Source organism: Bombina bombina, chromosome 2, assembly GCF_027579735.1.
Source record: "Bombina bombina isolate aBomBom1 chromosome 2, aBomBom1.pri, whole genome shotgun sequence".
NCBI classification, from domain to species: domain Eukaryota; kingdom Metazoa; phylum Chordata; class Amphibia; order Anura; family Bombinatoridae; genus Bombina; species Bombina bombina.
The window spans coordinates 131,259,977-131,284,963 of record NC_069500.1 but is presented as its reverse complement, the minus strand read 5'-3'; the positions used below and the strand labels follow the sequence as shown (position 1 = coordinate 131,284,963).

Genomic DNA, 24,987 nt, shown 5'->3' with positions numbered 1-24,987 from the left:
AGGCATCACTGCAATAACCGGAAAGCAGCTGGAAGCGAGCAGGATCGCTTCGAGCTGCTTTCCACACCGAGGACGTGCAGGGTACGTCCTCAGGCTGCCTTTTTTTTGAGGACGTACCCTGCACGTCCTCGGTCGTTAAGGGGTTAAAGGGTCTAACGCTCACTTTCCAGCCGCGACTTTTCCATACCGCAGATCCCCTTACGTCAATTGCGTATCCTATCTTTTCAATGGGATCTTTCTAACGCCGGTATGTAGAGTCGAGGCTGAAGTGAGCGTTAGAAATCTAACGACAAAACTCCAGCCGCAGCAAAAAGTCAGGAGTTAAGAGCTTTCTGGGCTAACGTCGGTTCATAAAGCTCTTAACTACTGTGCTCTAAAGTAAACTAACACCCATAAACTACCTATGTACCCCTAAACCGAGGTCCCCCCACATCGCCGCCACTCTATTAAAATTTTTAACCCCTAATCTGCCGACCGCACACCGCCGCCACCTACGTTATCCCTATGTACCCCTAATCTGCTGCCCCTAATACCGCCGACACCTACATAATATTTATTAACCCCTAATCTGCCGCCCCCAACGTCGCCTCCACCTACCTACACTTATTAACCCCTAATCTGCCGACCGGACCTCACCGCTACTATAATAAATGTATTAACCCCTAATCCGCCTCACTCCCGCCTCAATAACTCTATAATAAATAGTATTAACCCCTAATCTTCCCTCCCTAACATCGCCGACACCTATCTTCAAGCATTAACCCCTAATCTGCCGACCGGACCTCACCGCTACTCTAATAAATTTTTTAACCCCTAAAGCTAATTCTAACCCTAACACCCCCCTAAGTTAAATATAATTTAAATCTAACTAAATAAATTAACTCTTATTAAATAAATTATTCTTATTTAAAGCTAAATACTTACCTGTAAAATAAACCCTAATATAGCTACAATATAAATTATAATTATATTGTAGCTATTTTAGGATTAATATTTATTTTACAGGTTAATAACTATTTAATAGCTACCTAGTTAAAATAATTACAAAATTACCTGTAAAATAAATCCTAACCTAAGTTACAATTAAACCTAACACTACACTATCAATAAATTAATTAAATACAATACCTACAATTATCTACAATTAAACCTAACACTACACTATCAATAAATTAATTAAATACAATACCTACAAATAAATACAATGAAATAAACTAACTAAAGTACAAAAAATAAAAAAGAACTAAGTTACAAAAAATAAAAAAATATTTACAAACATTAGAAAAATATTACAACAATTTTAAACTAATTACACCTACTCTAAGCCCCCTAATAAAATAACAAAGACCCCCAAAATAAAAAAATGCCCTACCCTATTCTAAAATTAAAATAGAAAAGCTCTTTTACCTTACCAGCCCTGAAAAGGGCCCTTTGCAGGGCATGCCCCAAAGAATTCAGCTCTTTTGCCTGTAAAAAAAAAACATACAATACCCCCCCAACATTTACAACCCACCACCCACATACCCCTAATCTAACCTAAACCCCCCTTAAATAAACCTAACACTAAGCCCCTGAAGATCTCCCTACCTTGTCTTCCCCCACGCCAGGTTCACCGATCGATCCAGAAGAGCCTCCGATGTCTTGATCCAAGCCCAAGCGGGGGGCTGAAGATGTCCATGATCCGGCTGAAGTCTTCATCCAGGCGGGAGCTGAAGAGGTCCATGATCCGATGGAAGTCGGCGGGATGAACATGGATCCGGAAGAAAGAAGATTGAAGATGCCGCTTGATAGAAGACTTCAGTCGGATCATGGACCTCTTCAGCTCCCGCTTGGATGAAGACTTCAGCCGGATCATGGACATCTTCAGCCCCCCGCTTGGGCTTGGATCAAGACATCGGAGGCTCTTCTGGATCGATCGGTGAACCCGGCGTGGTGAAGACAAGGTAGGGAGATCTTCAGGGGCTTAGTGTTAGGTTTATTTAAGGGGGGTTTGGGTTAGATTAGGGGTATGTGGGTGGTGGGTTGTAATGTTGGGGGGGGGTATTGTATGTTTTTTTTTACAGGCAAAAGAGCTGAATTCTTTGGGGCATGCCCCGCAAAGGGCCCTTTTCAGGGCTGGTAAGGTAAAAAGAGCTTTTCTATTTTAATTTTAGAATAGGGTAGGGCATTTTTTTATTTTGGGGTCTTTGTTATTTTATTAGGGGGCTTAGAGTAGGTGTAATTAGTTTAAAATTGTTGTAATATTTTTCTAATGTTTGTAAATATTTTTTTATTTTTTGTAACTTAGTTCTTTTTTATTTTTTGTACTTTAGTTAGTTTATTTCATTGTATTTATTTGTAGGAATTGTATTTAATTAATTTATTGATAGTGTAGTGTTAGGTTTAATTGTAGATAATTGTAGGAATTGTATTTAATTAATTTATTGATAGTGTAGTTTTAGGTTTAATTGTTGATAATTGTAGGTATTTTATTTAATTTATTTATTGATAGTGTAGTGTTAGGTTTAATTGTAACTTAGGATAGGATTTATTTTACAGGTAATTTTGTAATTATTTTAACTAGGTAACTATTAAATAGTTATTAACTATTTAATAGCTATTGTACCTGGTTAAAATAATTACAAAGTTGCCTGTAAAATAAATATTAATGCTAAAATAGCTACAATATAATTATAATTTATATTGTAGCTATATTAGGGTTTATTTTAAAGGTAAGTATTTAGCTTTAAATAGGAATAATTTATTTAATAAGAGTTAATTTATTTTGTTAGATTTAAATGATATTTAACTTAGGGGGGTGTTAGTGTTAGGGTTAGACTTAGCTTTAGGGGTTAATACATTTATTATAGTAGCGGTGAGGTCCGGTCGGCAGATTAGGGGTTAATTATTGTAGGTAGGTGGAGGCGACGTTGGGGGCGGCAGATTAGGGGTTAATAAATATAATATAGGGGTCGGCGGTGTTAGGGGCAGCAGATTAGGGGTACATAGGTATAATGTAGGTTGCGGCGGTGTACGGAGCGGCAGATTAGGGGTTAAAAAAATATGCAGGTGTCAGCGATAGCGGGGGCGGCAGATTAGGGGTTAATAAGTGTAAGGTTAGGGGTGTTTAGACTCGGGGTACATGTTAGAGTGTTAGGTGCAGACTTAGGAAGTGTTTCCCCATAGGAAACAATGGGGCTGCGTTAGGAGCTTAACGCTGCTTTTTTGCAGGTGTTAGGTTTTATTTCAGCTCAAACTGCCCCATTGTTTCCTATGGGGGAATCGTGCACGAGCACGTTTTTGAAGCTGGCCGCGTCCATAAGCACCGCTGGTATTGAGAGTTGCAGTGGCGGTAAATTATGCTCTATGCTCCCTTTTTGGAGCCTAACGCACAACGCAGCCATTCTGTGAACTCTAAATAACAGCAGTATTTAAAAGGTGCAGTCAAAAAAAAGCATGCGTAGCTAACGCACCCCTTCTAACGCAAAACTCCAAATCTAGGCCTAAGGTTGCCATCTAGCCTGTATTTTACTGTATTTTATAAATAATAAGGAATAAATATAGAAATAAAAGTTCTGCCATACTGAAACTTATCCTATGTGTATTAGAAACTAATTTTGAACAAATAATACTCATGCAAATAATATGCATATAAGCATGGCCGGTATTTTTTCCAAAAAAGGTGGCAACCCTACTAGTGACTGGCAGACACATTTCAGACAGGTTTCATGATTTAGGGGTTTATCCATAAGGTGCTATCAGAAAAGTTTATTTATTCCTACAGTCCAAACGACTGAAACAGATTACTTCAAATTTCAAGCAGAATTTGGCATTAGGTGTTAAATCTTTAACTTTGGCACAGGACATGCACATTAGTATTCTGACTAATCTAAACATAGGACATCCATTGCTTGTTAAATATATATATATATATATATATATATATATATTACATCTATCAATTCCCATATAAACAAAGGGGTGGCAATAAAAAATAAATATACTATGGCCTCTAGTTATCAATGTCTGTCGGACCTGATCCGACAGTGCGGATCAGGTCCGACAGACCTCGCTGAATACGGCGCGCAATACGCTCGCCGTATTCAGCATTGCACTAGCAGCTCACAAGAGCTGCTGGTGCAACGCTGCCCCCTGCAGACTCGCGGCCAATGGGCAGTCAGCAGGGGGGTGTCAATCAACCCGATCGTACTCGATCGGGTTGATTTCCGGCGATGTCTGTCCGCCTGCTCAGAGCAGGCAGACAGGTTATGGAGCAGCAGTCTTTGAGACCGCTGCTTCATAACTGCTGTTTCTGGCGAGCCTGTAGGCTCGCCAGAAACATGGGGCATCAAGCTCCATACGGAGCTTGATAAATATGCCCCTATGTCTCATCATGCCACCCCCCCTTTTTTAACATAAATCAGTTTTGTGGCTTCTCAACAACAGTAGGTATTTACCTTATGATGTTTTTTCACTCTAGCAAAATAAAACTCCAAAACAAACACTAAGAAGTTATGCAGTCATTTTGCATACACATTTCACCAATCTCAATAATTGAATAAAGCAGAACAAGATAACTGTATAAAATATCTAATTAGTGGACAGCTTATCTGATTTCTATTGTCAGTAACAAATGGATGGATTAGGTTAAAAAATGTTTTATTAATAATAATAATAATAATAATACATAATAATAATAATAATAATAATAATAATAATAATAATAATAATAATAATAATTATTATTATTATTATTAATTTAATGTAGGTACAAATACATAGTAAAATATCCTAAAACTCCAAAAGAATGTTCAGATCATATATAGTGTATCTGACAGCATATGTGATTTTTGTCATTATTGTCATTGGTTCAGCTGCAGATTTTAACCTTTGCAAATATTATTTATAAATACAATTAAAAATAAACTTTGGGAACTCAATAACAGTGAAATGTAAAAAAGGCAAGAAAATCCTGGGATTTAATGCTACTAATGGGAATTTTAAATTTTAAAATATTTATGAGAATTAGCAACTAAAGTGACACTTTACACAGAGTCTCTTCAGTCCACAAGAATATTAAATTTAAGAATGTTATGGGATGAGTTGAAAATGGTAACCCAGAATTTTACAAGATTTTAAATATTTGAATGAGAAATGAAATGCTGGCATAAAGAACATTTACAAAACTCAAAATATTTACATTGTCTTCTTTCTGCAAGTAAACCTCAACAATATAGGGTCAGATTACAAGTGGAACGTTATAATTTTTTCCCCTCTGGGCAGCAAAAGGGCAATGCCCAGCCAAATGCACCTTTTAGAGTAAGTTTTTTATTTAAGATAAAAAAAATTTTGTGGGGTGGTTGGGGGTTGATGTTAGAAGATGTAATTTTTTTCACACAAAAAAAGCTAATCACTTTAGGGCAATGCTTACAAAAGGCCCGTTTAAGGGCTATTTGTAGTCTATTTTTAGAATAGTTTTTTTTATTTTTGGGTTTTAGAATAGACATAACATTTTTATTTTTGGTAATTTGTTATTTTTTGTAATGTTAGGGTTGTTTTTTTAATTAATATTAAGGTTATTTTTTTAATTAATTTGTGTGTGATTTATTTTATTTTTATTTTTTTGGTAATGGTAGTTTTTTTTTAAAGGTAAGATAAGATTTTTTTTACTTTCACAGGTATTTAGTTTTTTTTTGGTTAATGTAGGATTAGTCTATTTTGGGTTAACCTAGGGGGTGTTAGGTTAGGGGGTTTAGATGCTAGTGGATTATTTTGCGTTTGGGAGCTGGTGGTTCAAGGGTGTGGTAGTGTAGTGGGTTACTTTACAGTAGGTGGCTAGCAGTTTAGGGGTTAATAGTGTAGTGGGGACTTTACGGTTGCCCATGTGGCAGTTTAGTGGTTGTTAGAGTAGGGGGTCTCATGACGATTTGGATTAGCTGAAAATAAACTAATTTATCCACAGTAGGGTGTTAGGTTTTTTCCACTTTTTTCTCCATTGATTTCTATGGGGGAATAGGTTATAGCGCGAACAATAGTGTAAGTTTGGCTTTTTGTGTTGGTCGGGTTAACTCTGAAACAATTACTTTTTACTTTAAACTCCGAATACCAGCGTACCCTGACAAGCACAAAAGGTTTACTTCTGGCACAGTTACCACTCTAGCAAAATTGCTAATTAGCGCTCCACTTGTAATCTAGCCCATAATCTGCATTTATGTTGGTTTAAAAATACTTCCAAAGGGTTAATAATAATGTTTGTTTCAATTGGATGATGCTGAAGATCACCAGAAGTTTTTTAGCTCATAATTTTGTGGATAAATTAGTTTATTTTCAGCTCAAGAATCTTACTATATCTGTTATCTATGGCCAAACGCCTGTCATTTCCTTTCTGAGCTAGAGAATAATCTCAGGTTTCAGAGCTGTGATTTTTTTTTAAGATAATTTTTAAAAAAATTCTCAAGTAAGCACTGGTTTCAAGTTTATAACACATAACATTATGTGAATTTAGAGTCTTATGTTTAGAAAATACAAATGCCTTTGCAGATTGTGACCTTGTTTGCTCTTTTATAAAGAAAATAACTGTCCAAGGGGAATATGCTACACATAGTAAAACTGAATTAAATTAGTTAATTCCCGGTCAATTGTAATGCTTCACATCTTTTCAGTTTTATATAGAAGCATTTCTGCAATAAGCTTTCACTGGCAAAAATGTTTCGGGTAAAAGTAATTACTGTTTTTCAGTAGCAATGACACATTTGCTGTGAGTGCCTCTTGCATTAGTATTCAAACACTAAACCTACTCAGAGAGTCAGCAGGGGCTTGTATGACACAAATTAAGGGCTGGATTACGAGTGGCACGCTAACAGTTGTGCACAAGCAAAAAGAGTTTTATCGCAGCTTTTTTGCGTGTGTCGGAAGTAGCGTGCGTATTAGAGGTGGAAAGTAGATGCGTTCCCTCGAACTCAATTAAATTTAATGGGTTAGCCCAACTTCAGAGCTCTGGTTAACTTTTATGTTTGCCTAAAAGGTTGCACAAACAAAAAAAATACATTTCAATACAGTTACACTCAAAACAACACATCCTAATAAAAATTCTAAAAAAAAATTAAATTGCATAAAAATGTTACAAGGGCTAAAAAGACATGAGGTCTCAGGTGTTAAAAAAAACACGACTTTGAAGGCCTTTAACGGTGTTCTGACAAAATGCAGGAGGACATTTGGCAGACGGACATTTGGCCGACAGACAGAAAGCTAAAGAATGTTCCGATGACGGCCGAGGGCAGATGCGTTCCAGAGTGCTCTGTTCTAATCAGAGCCTCGGGCGCCGCAACTGCCTCTGGGAACCTTACCATGGGTCCCAGGCGCACGTCTTGTAATTCTCTGTCTGGAAAATTATCTATCTATCAAATCTATCTATTTATCTATCAAATCTATTTATCTATCGTATCTATCAAATGTATCTATTGCATCTATTGATCTATCTATCTAATCTATGTATCTATCTATATATCAAATCTATCTCGTGGCCGGACTGTTATCTGACAGCCACTTGTGTTTCCGTCTGCCAAATGTCCGTCGGCTAAAAGTCCGGCCACGCCTTTAACATAGAGATACATATATATACATGTCTAAATATGTATATGTATCTGTATATATATATATATATATATATATATATATATATAGAGAGAGAGAGAGAGAGAGAGAGAGAGAGAGAGAGAGAGGGAGAGAGAGATGTGTGTACATATGTATTTATATGTGTATATATGTATTTACTGACATAAATACTCATATAAACACATAAATATATACGTGCATTGGAGCCCTTTGTAGTTAAGTAGCTGAAAACATGTAAAATCATATTTATGCAATATTCATATTTAATAAAGTGTTTGTGTAAATATTTCACATTCTATGTTCTAAGCATCTTTAAATAGATATTACTATATAGTTTATATTTATATATATATATATATATATATATATATATATTTACCTATATAAAATCATATATATATAAATATAGCTATAGATATATATTGTACTAAAAACCCATCATATATATATATATATATATATATATATATATATATATTTATATATGTATTTATGAATAAATAGAATATATTCTGTTATGTGAAGAACATTGGAATGTGAAATATTAATATTTCATGTCGGGTTAGCGCACTTGGGAAAAAGCGATCGGGTTTGTGTGACTTGTTGGGTGTCAACATTACTACATTAGTGCATTTGCCCGTTGCACGCAAAAAGCTTACTTCTAGCGTAGTTAATGTGCGAGTGGAAGAGATAAATAATGCTCTACTTGTAATCTAGTCTTCACTTGTGCAATACACACCATCGCCAGCATTCTGAGCAGTGATGGTGTTGCATTCTGATGCATGGCCCTCCCAGCATATGTGTGTATGCTGCTAAATACTAATAATAATGTTATTAGAAGCATTTTTGATAATGGAAGTATATTACTAAAATGCTTCTAATAAAAATTGAAATACGCCCATGCACATTTCAATTTTTTTACTTTTCTATTTCTTTAACTGCTCATTGCTCGTCAATTAATTTTTTTTCCAACTATTATATATGATATTGCTTACCTCAGGTCAGATAATGCTGTATTGTTAATTGTTTTATGTTTAATTAACTAAAATATTCAGTTCTTTCTAATGCATACATCTGTGTAATTTACGCTTGTTTTAACCCAGTGCCAACCAGCAGAAACCAGCTGATGACATCTCTAAAATCTTTATTTTTTTTCTACACTGGGACTTTGGACTGCAAAACAATTACATATTTGGTAACAAAATAACAGTTTTAAATTTTTCTAAAACATTTATTGTGTATGCAGATCTGTCTTTAATTGTTGCTATATACTAAACTTATGGGCCCCATGTAAGAAGTTGCAAATGCCGCTTTAAAGCGCCTCCGGCTGCGGGCTCACAATTGTAAAGAAGCAGCCGCTTTCTGTGAAACAAAATGTCATCCTTTTAACCTACTACTTTTTGCTCCCCAGACAGGACTGCTACAAATGCTGTAACGAGTCACTTATTTGTCTTATACCAAAGGATCTCATTTATAAGGGCTATTTATTGTTACATTGGTGCATAGGTTTTATTTTTATTTTGTACTCTTACTAATTATAATACAGGACCAGCCATAGGGGGACATTGGATACACAGGACAGAAAGTGGAAATCCCAGGGGTGTTATTTAGGCCAGTGTTTCTCAACTCCAGTCTTAATGTACTTTTCCAATTCTAAAGTGGTTTGTCTCAAACCTCCGTACTGACAGCCCCAGCAGAGGGCGGCATTGCACAAGTAGTGACTGCCCACTAGCAACGATGATAATAGGACAGGGACAGAGATGTCCGCCAGTGTGCATCCGGCTGTTAGTAAATGGAGCCCTATATTTAATACTTGCATCACATCAATGTTCTTTCTTTGCTCTCTATTTTTCACAGACGTTAAAAAAAATGAAATGCTGCTGGATTTGAGAGTAGCGTTAAATATAACACCTGTTGTTTTTTTCTTGAAATGATAGAACACTTTGCATCTCCCTGATAAACTCCTATTGATTCAAACCTTGTGGTATTCATTTTAGGTTCAGCATGAGCTCTTCGTATTTAATCTATTTATTATAGGATTGACATGAGCACTTCATATTTAATCGATTATGGAAATTGCTTGTTTAGAGCTTTCCCACACTAATGCTAATGAATGAAACCAGGCTGCGATATTTTTGTATTGCATTAATGACATGTTGATGCGGAAATTGGAAGAATTATTCTATAGTCACTTTTCACACATTACACAAAACAGGGTTCAACTGAAAAATATTTGTAATAAATAATATGTTAAAGGGATACTAAATAGGATGTATCACTGAGCGCCTACTATATAAAAGACCCTTAGCTCTAATATATTGACCCCTAGCGGTCAGAAGTGTATAGAGAATCAGAAGAAATAATATCAAAGCGCCAAACAACACTGGCAGGGTCTGGGTGGTGTACTTTGAGTGTTAATCAAGTAAAGGTTTTAGAACAATGTGACGTTTAAGACACTTTATTGCAATAAACAATTTAAAACAGTATAAAAAATATAAAACAATGTTGGTTTAAAACAATGTTACATTAAAACAAAATAATCAAGGATCCAAGATTTTACAAGGGATGACAAAAATACAATACAATAATTATATACAATACAATAATTATATAGAAAGAAAAGTCGATTGTGTCAGCCTATGGGCGTGATACAGCAGTGTATAACTGATGTCTGTGGATGAAAGGTGTTTACCTAGTGTTAAAAAAGTGTTTTCTTAGTATTAAGCGGCATATACAATGGATAAGCAGGTTGGTAAAAATGTGTCAAAATCAAATTCGTGATTTACAAAAGAAAAATATAAACTTAACAAATAAAACAATATTTGAAAATGTGAAAAAACTGCTAAAAAAAAAGGATAAGCAGAGAACAGTGTAAACAAAAATATATTCAAAATGTTTCCCAAAAGGAAGTCCAAACTGTGTTCATGAAAATGTCAATAAAAAGTGGATCAACAGTTCCCACAAATGGTGAAAATATATCCGGTGTGGTGCAAAAAATGAGAATAAATGTATCCGGTGAAAAACGATTACAAAACCAAAAAGCAAGTGGTAAAAAAGGAAGACTGTTCAAATTGGTGTTGGTTAGTCACACAATCCAAACGACTGTTAAATGTGGGTGTGGGAGTTTTCCTCCAAAGTTGAGGGAACTAGTGTGTCTTCAGAAATAGATACAACTTGTTGCAGATGAAAGTCCTTCTGCCAAAAAGAAAAATAACAATAGTGTAGATGGTTTTTTTAAAATTAATAATATCAGAATGTCACTCACCAGTCGACGCGTTTCGGTCATCCACTGACCTTTATCAAGACTTCTGCTTATCCTTTTTTTTGAGCAGTTTTTTCACATTTTCAAATATTGTTTTATTTGTTAAGTTTATATTTTTCTTTTGTAAATCACGAATTTGATTTTGACACATTTTTACCAACCTGCTTATCCATTGTATATGCCACTTAATACTAAGAAAACACTTTTTTAACACTAGGTAAACACCTTTCATCCACAGACATCAGTTATACACTGCTGTATCACGCCCATAGGCTGACACAATCGACTTTTCTTTCTATATAATTATTGTATTGTATATAATTATTGTATTGTATTTTTGTCATCCCTTGTAAAATCTTGGATCCTTGATTATTTTGTTTTAATGTAACATTGTTTTAAACCAACATTGTTTTATATTTTTTATACTGTTTTAAATTGTTTATTGCAATAAAGTGTCTTAAACGTCACATTGTTCTAAAACCTTTACTTGATTAACACTCAAAGTACACCACCCAGACCCTGCCAGTGTTGTTTGGCGCTTTGATATTATTTCTTCTGATTCTCTAAAGGGATACTAAACCCAGATTTTTTTTCTTTCATGATTCAAATAGAGCATGCAATTTCAAGCAACTTTCTAATTTCCTTCTATTATCAATTTGTCTTCATTCTCTTGCTATCTTTATTTGAAAAGCAGGAATGTAAAGTTTAGGAGCCGGCCCATTTTTGGCTCAGCACCGGTGTAGCGCTTGCTGATTAGTGGATAAATGTAAACAACAAAAGTTCTCTTGCTATCTTTATTTGAAAAGCAGGAATGTATTATTATTATTATTATACTTTATTTATTAAGCGCCAACATATTCCGCAGCGCTGTCCATGGATACAATTCATTTAAGTAAAACAATATAAGACTTGTAAAATACAGGACAAAATTTACAAACACATACAGAAGAGATTGAGGGCCCCATTCCCGTGGGAACTTACAATCTAGAAATGTAAAGTTTAGGAGCCGGCCCATTTTTGGTTCAGCACCAGTGTAGCGCTTGCTGATTAGTGGATAAATGTAAACAACAAAAGTTCTCTATTTCCACCTCATCTATGTATTCTAATATAGGGGTAGATCCTTTTGAAAAGTTTAACAAATTATTTATCTACAAAAAAATCCCTGTAGACTTTAATGGGGATTTTCTTTTGATGATCATTACATAAATTTTTCTAAACGATTGACCCCAAAATCTCTAACCTGAAAGCACAATTGTGAAAAACCATGTCCCACCAATGTCTATCTATCTATCTATCTATCTATCTATCGGGTACTTATAGAGCGCAAACTAATCACCCGTTAAAAAAAAATTCCTGTAAAATTCTTCCCTGTAATGTTTTATCTGTATTAATTTACCCTGTTTCTCACTTAAAGGTAGATGAAACCCAAACATTTTCTTTTAAGATTCAGATGAAGCATATCATTTTAAACAATACTTCTGTTATCTAATTTTCTTTGCTATCTCATTATCTTTTGTTGAAAAGAATATCTAGGTTGGCCCAGAAGCAGGAATGCACTACTGGGAGCTAGCTTTTGATTGGTGGCTGTACATTTATACCTCTTGTCATTGGTTCACCCAGTGTGTTCAGCTAACTTCCTGTAGTGCAATGCTCCTTCTTCAGCAAAGAATACCACAAGAATGAAGTTAATTTGACAATTGAAAAGTTGTTTAAAATTGCAAACTCTACCTGAAACATGAAAGAAAAATGTCATTTTAAGGTCTGATGAATCTCAAACGTCTGCCTGCACGGAGAGAAACCAAGTAAAACCTTTGGGAGTTTATTTTGAACATTATATTGCAATGTAGGTGCCTATCCTTTACATCTAAATCATGATAAACAACTTTGAAGATCAAATTTAAATTTTTACAATTGTTTGATGGACCTTATAGTACTCAGGAGACTTCTTAGATAATCTCTCCAACGTAGAGATCTTTAGATCATCAGACCATTATATAGATTATACCCACAGGGTAAGTTTTTTAATAGATGGAAAAACAGCAAAAATAGAGAAAAACTTTACAAATTCAAAGTATTCTTTAATGAAAGGTTACTCAACCTTTTCTCAAACCAGTTTATTTCATTCATTGGTGAACATTAATTGCTTAATATTCTAATAATCAAAACACATTATTTTGTTTTATATAGGAGCCATCAAATAAACAAACAAATCAATGCTTCAGCAAAAACGTTCCACTCCACACATGTCCATATCCAGACAGACCCTGAAACATATGCATTTGATTCTTGCAAACAATACTAGTGGGAGCTAGCTGCTGATTGGAGCCTGCACACATTAGTCTTTTGTGACTGGCTAACTAGATGTGTTCATCTAGCTGCCAGTAGTGTGATGCTGGTCTTCAGCAAAGGATAACAAGACACTGAAGAACATTTGATAATAGAAGTAAATTGGAATGTTATTTAAAATTGTATGTTCTATCCAAATCATGAAAGAAAAATTGATTTGGGTACTGTCCCTTTAACTCAATTTTGGATACAAACAATCCAGCCCCAGAGGAGCAGTTTGAGTAACTGTATTACAAAACACTTAGCAATGTGTTTACGACAAAAGTATCCACAAGTTTTTGTTTAAAATAATAAAGTAAATTATCATTCCTAGTACTTAAAAGAGCAGATTATTCAAATATTTCACTGTCCAGGCAACAAAAAGCTATATTTACATCAAAGGTACAGTAGATGACAAAAATATTTCAATACCCTTAAAGTTTACTCTTAATCTTAAATACACTTGCTTGCATTGTTCTCAAAACTAAATGCAAAGCACATTTTAGCACCCCATTGGGTGAGTGTCTAAAGGATTCTCCAACTACCCCCTCTTAGTGAGACTTTATTTCTTTCAAGAAAAAGCAAGCAGTGCAACCAATAAGAAGCTGTATCTCACAGTCCATTTACTTTTAACAGATTATGTTTCTGCCTCCACTCTTCTGGTTGGGTAATGCTCTACTGTACATGCAGGACCTGTCTGACAGCTTATGACTTGGCTTCGGAGCAGATTCATTCATATGTATACCATATGTACCAATAGCTATTATTGAGAAGCCAATTAATGTTGTATTCAATCATAAGATGTTTATTGTTTATAAGGTACACATAAAAGAAACACTACTGACATTATTAAGTAATTATAATCAACTATACAAGATAATGTAAAATATGTGCATCATTGTAAGGATGAAACTTACAAACAAATGCTGAACTGTACTGTATATATAGCTAGCATGGGATTTAACTAACACTGCAAACATATTACAAGAAAACAACTTTTTATTAAGTCTTATATAAACAGTAATACTAAGCATCATGTGATCTGTTTTATCAGATAAAAAGAGTGCATTACTTAGGCAAGACCACCAGGGTATTTAAAGTTACATTGTACAATAGATTTCTCTTTGCAGAAATGTTTTGTAGATGATCCATTTATATAGCCCATCTGGGGTGTTTTTGTAAAAATGTATAGTTTTACTTATTTTTAAATAATGTGCTGATTTTCAGACTCCTAACCAAGCCCCAAAGTTTTAAATGTATACTGATGTATACAGACTTCAGATTGCTTCTGTTTATACAATTTGTCTTTTCATATGCACTCAGCCCCTTACAGTTAGTGTCAAAGACTTACCTCATCAACAGTACTAAATTTGGAGCTTCTAAGCAACACCAAGATTACATGTTGTGCTCTAAACCAGGTGCGTAAATAACTAAAAAAAAATTGCGTTATTGCACTCTCCATAGTGCTGCCATTACTGAAAAACCTTCTCTTGTTGTGTGGTGCGATAAACTCCATATCGCACAAAAGCCAAGGTCTGACTTTATATGCTCGTACATGCTTTACCCCATAGACATCAATGGGGAGAAAGTGTCAGAAAAAAACTATAACCTGTGATCGCGGAATGATGATCGCCGTAACGCAATCCCATTGATGTCTATGGGGAAAAGAAAGTTATGCTAAAACCTAACACCCTAACATAATCCCCTAGTCTAAACACCCCTAATCTGCCACCCCCGACACTAATTAAAGTTATTAACCCCTAATCCACCGCCCCGACATTGCCAACACTAATTAAAGTTATTAACCCCTAAACCGCCGGCCCCCCACATTGCAAATCACTAATTTAAACAATTTACTCCTAAACCTAACACCCCCCTAATAGCAGGTCAGCTATCTAAACACTTTGCAGACTGTTAAAGACTCCAGTGATGGAGCTTATCTGGAGGAAGTGAAACAAGAATAAGTCAAAATAAACAATGAAAGACCTAAGCCATCCAACTATTTACACTCTTAGGCTTCCTGGACATATTGAACCCTGGTATTGCTTTTTTACAACAAGTCTACATAAGCTAAATAGTGTCTACTAGTTTATATTTTATTGTCTGTGAAGTTTTTTGATTGCTAGGAATTGGAAAACAGTGTCTGCCCCACAAAGAAGAGGTTTGTTAGATAGCATTAACCATATAAAAGCCATGGATGAATTCGTTTTTAACTCCAAGCAACAAATCGAGTTGTTTCATATGATCTGGGAACCTTGGGAAGATCCTGACTCCCTGCACGTTTAGGTATGTAACTAGGCTATTGACTCATGGGGTTTGATTTCTCAAACTATTTGCAACAAGGGGTGGATGGTAGCTGAATGAAGGGGATCATTTTTCTTTGTTTCCTATTGGTTCTCTTGAGTATGAACTTATAGGTAGCTTTAGCAGTATGCACAAGACTAGGTGGTCTGTGCTGACTAAATATAAGAGTAAGCATATTGTTTACTTTCATTTAACATATCTATTTATAGGGTTTGTGAACTCCTACCCTGTTTATCTTAATGTGGATTAATTTACGATATGTCTTACCATGTTGATGCTATTTCTGACAGAAATAATAAAGAAAGAAATAAAAATAAAAAGAATTAAAGAATGAATGATTATTATTATTTTATTATCAATTATTTATATAAAGTGTAAGCAGATTATGCAGTGCTATACAAAGAATAAAAACATTACAGGGATACTGTAATACTAGGGATGGGCGAATGTTTCTAAAAATTCGAAATTTAAAACAAATTTTGATACATTCGTTGGTTCTAATCGAATTTCAAATGTTTATATAACATTCTATTTTCGAATTTTCGTTTTCGAATTTTTCAATAAAATTCGAAAATATTTGTTCGAATAATAGAATGTTTTATTCAATTTTGAAATGTAATATTCAAATTCGAACGTGACATTCAAATTTGAAATAGTATTTCTAGTCTACAGCTGTGTTTAATAAATGTAATATTCGAATTTGAATGCTACATTCGAATTCGAATGTCACATTCAAATTTGAAATAGTATTTCTAGTCTAATACTGTGTTTTAAATGTGATATTCGATTCGAATGTGATATTCGATTTGAATGTGACATTCAAATCTGAAATAGTATTTCTAGTCTAATACTGTGTTTTATAAATGTAATATTCGAATTCGAATGTGACATTCGATTCGAATGGGATATTCAATTCAAATGTGACATTCGAAATAGTGTTTCTAGTTTACAATTGTGTTTTATTAATGTAATATTTGAATTCAAATGTGACATTCGATAACTGTAAATAACATTCGAAAATCAAATTTTTAAGAATATTCGTTCTTATCAACATTCTATTATGTAAATCAAATTTCTACAATAACATTTGTTCTAACATTCGAATTCGGATATAAACACATTCGCCCATCCATAAGTAATACACAACAAGTACAGTAGGGGTAAATAACAGTTGTAGGTGCAATAATTGAGTTATACAAAAGGGGAGGAATGCCCTGCCCTTGAGCACAATCAGTAATAGTTCACTTTAAATACAAAGTGGCCTAAAGGAGAGGGAATGGCCACAGAAGGTGAGGGAGAAGGAAATTAAGTCTGATATAAGGCAGAGTGAACTGAGAGTGAGTGATGACATGGGGGGGGGGGAAGTGTGAGCAAGTGAGGTTTGGAAAAGTGTAAAATAATGTGGTAAAATGTCAGTACAAAGGCTGTGAGTCTGAAGTGGTTTCTCTATTCTAGATTATTAGTGACAGCTGCACATAATTACTGTTAGAATGTGTGTGTATATATATATTAAGGTAAACACAAATTAAAATGTAAAACAAGTGTGTGATTAATTCTGCCCGCTGGTCGAGCTTCCAAAACAAATTCTACAGATTCTCTAGTGAGATGGATCTATTTGAATTTTGTGATCCGAAATTGCAGTGAAACACAAGGTAAAATAAATACATTTTAAGCAATAAAATAGGAACCGGAGAGATATTTGAATTCTTATTAAAATAGGACATTTGACCAAAATACATGAGAAATAAATCACTTTGTTGAAAATATCTGCATACAAAATACATTATATATTTATATATATATATATATATATATATAAATATATATATATATACATATATATATATATATATATGTATATCTATATCCCATGTGTATCTGCACCCACAATTCAACTGAGTCATCGACCAGGGTGCCAAAGTCAGTATATCAGTAGGTTTCTTCAATCAAGCACTGCACCTAAGGGAGGGGTCTGCGAACACCGAAACGTTACCACTAAATAAATAACTATTATTTTTACTAAAGCCAGCGAGTGCAGTCCTTGATTGAAGAAACATATATATATATATATATATATATATATATATATATATATATATATATATAAAAATCTTGTGCGCTAACCTAAACGCGTTTATTCAAGTGCGCTAAAACGGACATGAAATAAGAATATTTCACATTACAATGTTCTTCACATAGGAGAATATGTTCTATTTATTCTTAAATAAATACTTCTATATATAGCTAATGATGTTTTGGCAATATACAGTATTTTGCAAAAGTCTTAGGCCACCACTAGACATGTTGTTTTAGCAAAGTTTTAATGACCATCCAAATTTATTTTTCGGTTTCTTTTTTAAGTTACAAACAGAAAATAGAGGAAATATGAACACAAAATTTAAAAAAACACAATTTACAGAACAAAATGGCTTTTTCAGGTAAAAGTATTTAGTGTGACCTCCATTGAAACTAAGCACATCTTGAACTCTTTTGAGGAGACTATCCTGAGGTTTTCTGAAGTAATCTTCTGGTGTATTATACCAGGCCTCTTTCAGCACTTCACAGAGTTCCTCTTTAGATTTAGGTTGTCTTTTATTTATTTCTCTGTCCAGGTGATCCCTTACTACTTCTATAACATTCAGGTCTAGGCTCTGTGGAGGTCAGTCCATGGCTTTCAGTGTTTTATCAGCTGTTTTTCTCTCCAAATATGATTTTGCTGCATTAGCAGTGTGTTTGGGATCATTATCCTGCTAAAAAATAAAACCATTCCCAATCAGGCACTTTCCAGAAGGAATGGAATGATGAATAAAAACCTGCCTGCACCTCATTCTTGCATCTCTCTCCAACTCTTCTTCTCACATATTGTTGACGATTGGACCCAAATTCTTCAAATTTCTTTACAACAGCTTGAATACCACATCTTGAGTATCCAGTTTGTTCGCTGATTTCCCTTTGAGAGTGGCCTTGCTAATGCAAAAGTATGATATTATGTCTGTCAAATTTTGTAATCTTTAACATTTTGAATGGAATGATGTGATTGAATGTTGGTCTTGTTAGCAAGCTTCCAATTAATTAAACTCATACCATATGTGTATGTAATGCTCAAGCATGTCTTGCACAAAACTGGTGTTTTAGACCTTTTTCACAGCAGTCATTTTGACATGAAATAGTAGGCCAAAAATACAGGTGTTAGCAATTAAATTAATTAGGGTTCCATTCCATTTATGTTTACGAGAGCCAGGTTCCTGCTATTTCTGAAGTGTAAGTGGAGGTCATACTAAATACTTGCCAACAGAAGCATTTTTTTCTGTTTTTTTTTGTTTTGTTTTTAATACTACATACAAATATTCTGTACTTTCTAGTTGTATTCTAATAAAGAGACTGAGAAATAATTATATATGTTCATTATACCATTACCAAAACAACAAATTTAATGGCGGCTTAAGAAATTTGCACAGTATTGTATATAGATATACACACAGACACACATATATATAGTTATATATATATATATATATATATAAATATATATATATATATATATATATATATATATATATATATATATATATATAAAGGGTCATCTGACGCATTTCACCTTGGTGCCATAGTCTTAGCTGAATAACCTACACAGCACTAACTACACTCTGATCAATTTAATGTGGACATGTTCTTGTTAACAGACAATTTAAGGATGTGTTTACCTTATTACAAATCAGATATTTAGTTCTTCATTTGTTATTTTCACCCACAAAAAATATTTTATTTTATTATCTGCTAAATAGTTATTATAAACATATATATGTTAATATACTTATAACTTTATTATTCTCGTATGAATGATAATATTTTTGTTTTACACAGAAGCAACACAGTCAATAAGGATTGCTTTACCATTTATCCTGCAGTTTTAATGGATAACTCACAAAAAGTAAAAAATAAGAAATCTGTAATATAATAAGCACCTAGCATGCTATTCACCTCCTCACAACCTTAGTGAGCTTCTTCCTAAGTATTTTCATGTAACTAATGATAAAGTTGTAATTTATGTTGTTTTTATATTGTATTATATACACATCATACTCATTTTCTCAGATGAAAATAGAGAATAATGGAACATGGACATTACATATATTCCTATTAATTAATGACAGATACTAAGATTGTAATTAAAGGGCCACTTAAGTCAAAATTAAACTTTCATGAAATTCAGATAAAGAATAAAATGTAAACAACTTTCCAATATATATATTGATTATCAAAACATGCACATTATTTTTATATGAACACCTACTGAGCATGTGCAAAAGTGTACAGTATATAGGTATATGCACTTTCTGATTGGTTGATAGCTGTCACATAATATAGATGGAGGGAAGATTGGAATGAATTAACTTTAAAATTTGTCAGAAAATATTTTACTGTTTATTTGAAATTCAGAGCTATTCCATAGTATTTGATTGTGTCAATTATTCAATTATACTGTATTTAGTAGTCCTTTAAACATTTTGGACTAGATTACAAGTGGAGCACGAAATATCGCAAATGTTAGGTGCAATGCAAACGCGAGCATAGTTCTGATGCCATCATGCACGGCACAGAACCAAAGCACATCGAAGGAAGTAAGTCACGCATTGATGGGCTGCAAATTTAAATATATATGTATATGCTTATTTACATATATATTTATGTGTTAATATGTGTATATACACATATTAACACATAAATATATATATGTATATAAGCATAGACATATGTTTTTATAGAGAAAACACAGTCCCCAATGTAAAGGCACACCTCACACCCGCCAACTTTAACCCTTAAAAACTGCTTTGTGCAGTTTGTTTTTATTAAAAATTAAATGCTATTGTTTTTTATATAAAAACCTACAATATGATTTATTTTGAGGGCAATTGGGTGATATTTTGAAAATTAACCATAGCCACTTGTAATCACTGGTTATTTATCGCACGCTCGTAAACGGGTGAATTAGCCCTTTTACGAATGCGCAATAAATTAGCGCTCCGCTTGTATTCTAGCCCTTTATGTGGAATAACATTTTGACCTTAATGTCCCTTAAAGGGACGTGAAATCCATTTTTTTCTTTGATAATTCAAAAGGAGTATACAATTTTAAATAACGTTCAAACTTACTTCGATTATCAAATTTTCTTCATTCTCTTGGTACTCTTGGTTGAAAGAGTGGTAATACACAACTGGGAGATAGCTGAACAGACAGCTAATGACAATAGGCATATATGTGCAGCCACCAATCAGCAGCTAGCGCCCAGTAGTACACTGCCGCTCCTGAGCCTACCTATGTAAGGATTTCAACAAAGGATACCAAGAGAATGAAGCAAATTAGATCACAGAAGTACATTGGAAACATGTTTAAAATTGCATGCTCCCTCTATCTAAAACATGAAAGATTAATTTTGACTTTAATGTCCTTTAAACTGCTATATTACTTGAAATATTAATAGATTATCTGTGGCTATATTACCTGAAATATTAATAAAATGAAAACATAAAAAATAAATAAAAATTAACTTATGATCTTATCTTTACACCAATATATATATATTCCAGAAAATCATTAAACTCTATTATATATCTGAATATTTTAGTGATGTAACTTACCCTCAGCATTGGTCCATTTTGAAAGACATGGGGTTCATCACAAACCACACAATATTCATTTAGCACAGGTATTCTTTGTTCCGCAAATTCTATGGTCTGCAAAAGGAACATATGTTGTCTATATACAATCACATGAAACACTCATCAGCAGTTACAAGTAGCTAAGTTATGAATCATTTGGTAGGAACTTACCTGGACAAGAAATCCATGACCTCTCAAGGGAACATTTTTTGCACCATTGTTTGGCTACAGAAAAAAGTCAATAAATCATATTCCAATTAGTTTATGAAGACAACATGAAAAATGCCCTATGGAATTCTTAGTTACAACGGAATAATAAATATTGTTATATACAAAACCGGATTAAACCATTTATTATGTTATAATCTTTTTTCTAAATATGTTTCATTATCTCAGGAAAATCACAAAAGAGAAATCTATGATGACATATATCAGTATCTATTTTAACATGTTTCTAAGAATAGATGTGCAGTCATAATTTACGGTTTGTGCACTAAATTCAGTCAGGTATAAGCCATCTAAACACATATTTGGTAAATAACGGCTGTATCTCTGTCTATCAGTAAAATAATTAGTATAAAAATGGTAGAAACTGCAGCACAGTAAAAAAAAACATGAGAAGAATAAAAAATAATAAATAAAAAATAATAAATAAATAAAAAACATAAGGGTATAGGCAATACTTGCCAAGCATACAATCCTACGTTACAGTATCTGTTAAAGTCAATACTGCCTTCACTTCTTAAAAGAATAGAAAGATCAAAAATGAAATGTGCATGGGTGCATTTTTGCGATATACCTCCATTAGCAAAAATGTTTCTATTAAAAGTAATTACAGTTTTTTTGTAGTATACGCACATATCCTATGAGGGCCCATCTAACAGTATTTAAACACCAGAACTTCTTAGACAGTCAGCAGTGGCTTGTATGAAACAAATTACGCCTTAAAGGGACACTCAGGTCAAATTAAATTTTCATGATTCAGATACAGCATGTAATTTTAAACAACTTTCCAATTTACTTCCATTTAAAAAAAATTGCACATTCTTTTATATTTACACTTTTTGAGTCAGCAGCTCCTACTGAGCATGTGCAAGAATTCACTGACTATACGTATATGCATTTGTGAATGGCTGATTGCTATCACATGGTACAGGGGGAGTGGAAATGTACATAACTTTGAAATTTATTAGAAAAAAAACTACTACTTATTTGAAATTCAGAGTAAATGCTATTGCATTGTCTTGTTATCTTGCATTTGTTGATTATGCAAATCTACTGTGTTGACTGGTCCTTTAAGAAGCAATACATACCACTGCCATTTCTCTGAGTATGCATAGTGTTTAAATACTGGTGCAAGGGCTCTCTCACGGGATATGTGCGTATGCCACAAAAAACAGCAATAACATTTATTACAAGCATGTTTGCTAATTGAATTATATTGCAAAAATGCTTATATTTGTTAGTGTGCCACTCATTATCTAGCCCATAATGGAAATAATCCCAACTTGATCTGAAAATGCAAACAGACCCTAGTAAACTATTAGACAAATGAGGACACACAATATCTATACAATTCAGTTAATAGATATTAACAGAAGGAAATAATAACAATTATAATGGTTACCTAACTATTGCTGTGACACATTTTAATGGGAAGTACTTTGTGGGTTAAGCAAATAAAAATAACATTTTATTTGTATTTTATGCTTATTTATGCCATGTCACAGATTACTTAGTTACATTAAATAGTTTAGAAACAAAATAATAGCAGGTGTAATAAACTTACCTTGCTATTGTAGATTCAGTACTGTAATACTGTAAAAAATGCAACCAGTAACACCTTCTCTTAGATACTGGGGCGCAGTCATAGCCATAACTAAGTATGTGTGCCCTCGTTGTTAATGATGTGCAGAGGTCCCCAGTTCTTAAAGGGACACTAAACCCAAATTTTTATTTCATGATTCAGATAGAGCATGCAATCTTAAAGCAACTTTATAATTTACTCCTATTATCAATTTTTCTTCGTTCTCTTGGTATCTTTATTTTAAAAAGCAGGAATGTAAGGTTAAGAGCCAGCCCATCTAAATGTAGCCACCAATCAGCAAGCAATACCCAGGGTGCTGAACCAACAATGGGCCGACTTGTAAGCTTATATTCCTGCTTTTTCAAATAAAGATACCAAGAGAATGAAGAATGTATTGACATTTTTTTTTAATTAAAAAACAAACACAAGAGTATTGCAGTACATTATCGCCATAGACAACAATCTCAAGGTATGTACAGGTGGCCCTCGGTTTACGCCAGTTCAATTTGCGCCGTTTCAGAATAACAACCTTTTTTCAGTCATGTGACTGCTATTGAAAAGCTTTGGAAAGCAAAGTGCACTAATTAGATACCCAGTAGGTGGAGCTGTCCGCTTGTTTTGCAGCAAAGTTATGCAACTTAACAGGTCTGAAAATGATCTGTGTACGCAGAGCAGACATTAGCAATAGAGCAGCCACTTCCCTATTATCTTCCTGTCCTGCTGCTTGAGGTGAGGGTGCCTAACTGCCTATTAATCACTGCAGATTGGAATGCATAGAATAGGTGCAGACCCAATATTATCTAACATGCTAACAATGCAGAGAACTGATTGCAGAAAAATGCAATTAAAAAACGTTTTTGTTCATTAAACTTAGTTTGATGATGATGCAGTCTGTTGTGTGATTATTTAATTAGGTGCTGTTAGCAAATGTTTTTGTTCATTAAACTTAGTTTGATGATGATACAATCTATATTATTAGGTTTATAATGTTGTTTAGCATTTAAAAGTCTTCATTTCAAAGCTTTAAAAATAATGTATTAGGTGTTACTTATGACAATTTTGAGAGGGGCCTGGAATCTAACTCCCCCACTTCCTATTGACTTACATTATAAACTGGGTTTCAATTTACAATGGTTTCAATTTACAACCATTCCTCCTGGAACCTAACCCCGGCATAAACTGAGGGCTACCTGTACTTACTATTGTAGTGTTTTTGTACTGATTAATGACCCTTTGAATAATATATACCAAAATATAGTACTCATTTCTTTTATTATTCCTAGAACTTTATAGTTTCTAAAATGCGACTGAATTATCAAATTTTCTGTGTTTGTTTTACAATAGGTAGTCAGTATTATATAAAAACAAAAGCCGTGACACACCCACTGTGAGTAAAAGACACAAAGGAAATTAACTTTCAATAAATACAAAATGACAAAAAATGTGCAGATATTTTACACATAGTACACAAAATATAATACTTTAAACCAGTATATGTTATGGTTGAACTAAAAAGTATTTTATCTAAATCCCTCCATATATGTCTTCAAATCTAAAGAAAAAAAAAAAAAGAGAGAAACACAAGATCATAGCCCAATGTAACCAGAGACAAATCCTCCATAAATAGAGGCAAGTACTCACACTCTTCTGAGCTACTATAGCTCTGAGTAAACTGCATAATTGTAAAGCTCTCAGGAATCAAGATCACTTCTTCAAATACAGTATTCATTAAAAAGGGTCATCATTTCACGCTAAAGGTTAGTCGATTTTCAAGGAAAAGGCCGAACACAGAGGTGAAACGTACTTTGGATAGCTCCAGTGGAAAAAGCCACGAGAAACAGTCAAGCCAGCATACCTAAAAGACATGTGAAGACTCTAAAATAACTGGAATTGTTGTAACGGCTCCTGAGTTGTATGTTCCAACTATGGTCGTAGTTCTTTTTCATGTTAGCAGTCAAAAAATCCCAGAATAGTGGCTGTATGTTCCCTTGTAAATATTTGATTTTAACATGTTTTAATGATTATTTGAAGAAGTG

General features: G+C 33.7%; 1 protein-coding gene across 1 annotated transcript in view; it reads right to left on the bottom strand.

Moving 5' to 3' along the window:
- PARP8 (poly(ADP-ribose) polymerase family member 8) overlaps positions 1-24,987 on the bottom strand; it is a 550,091-nt gene that overhangs the window by 123,745 nt on the left and 401,359 nt on the right. Inside the window, exons 13-14 of the mRNA XM_053701262.1 lie at positions 21,316-21,369; positions 21,124-21,219 (exon numbers count right to left, since the gene is read on the bottom strand). Of these exons, the coding sequence (XP_053557237.1) occupies positions 21,124-21,219; positions 21,316-21,369 (150 nt within the window). The remainder of the gene's footprint in view (positions 1-21,123; positions 21,220-21,315; positions 21,370-24,987) is intronic.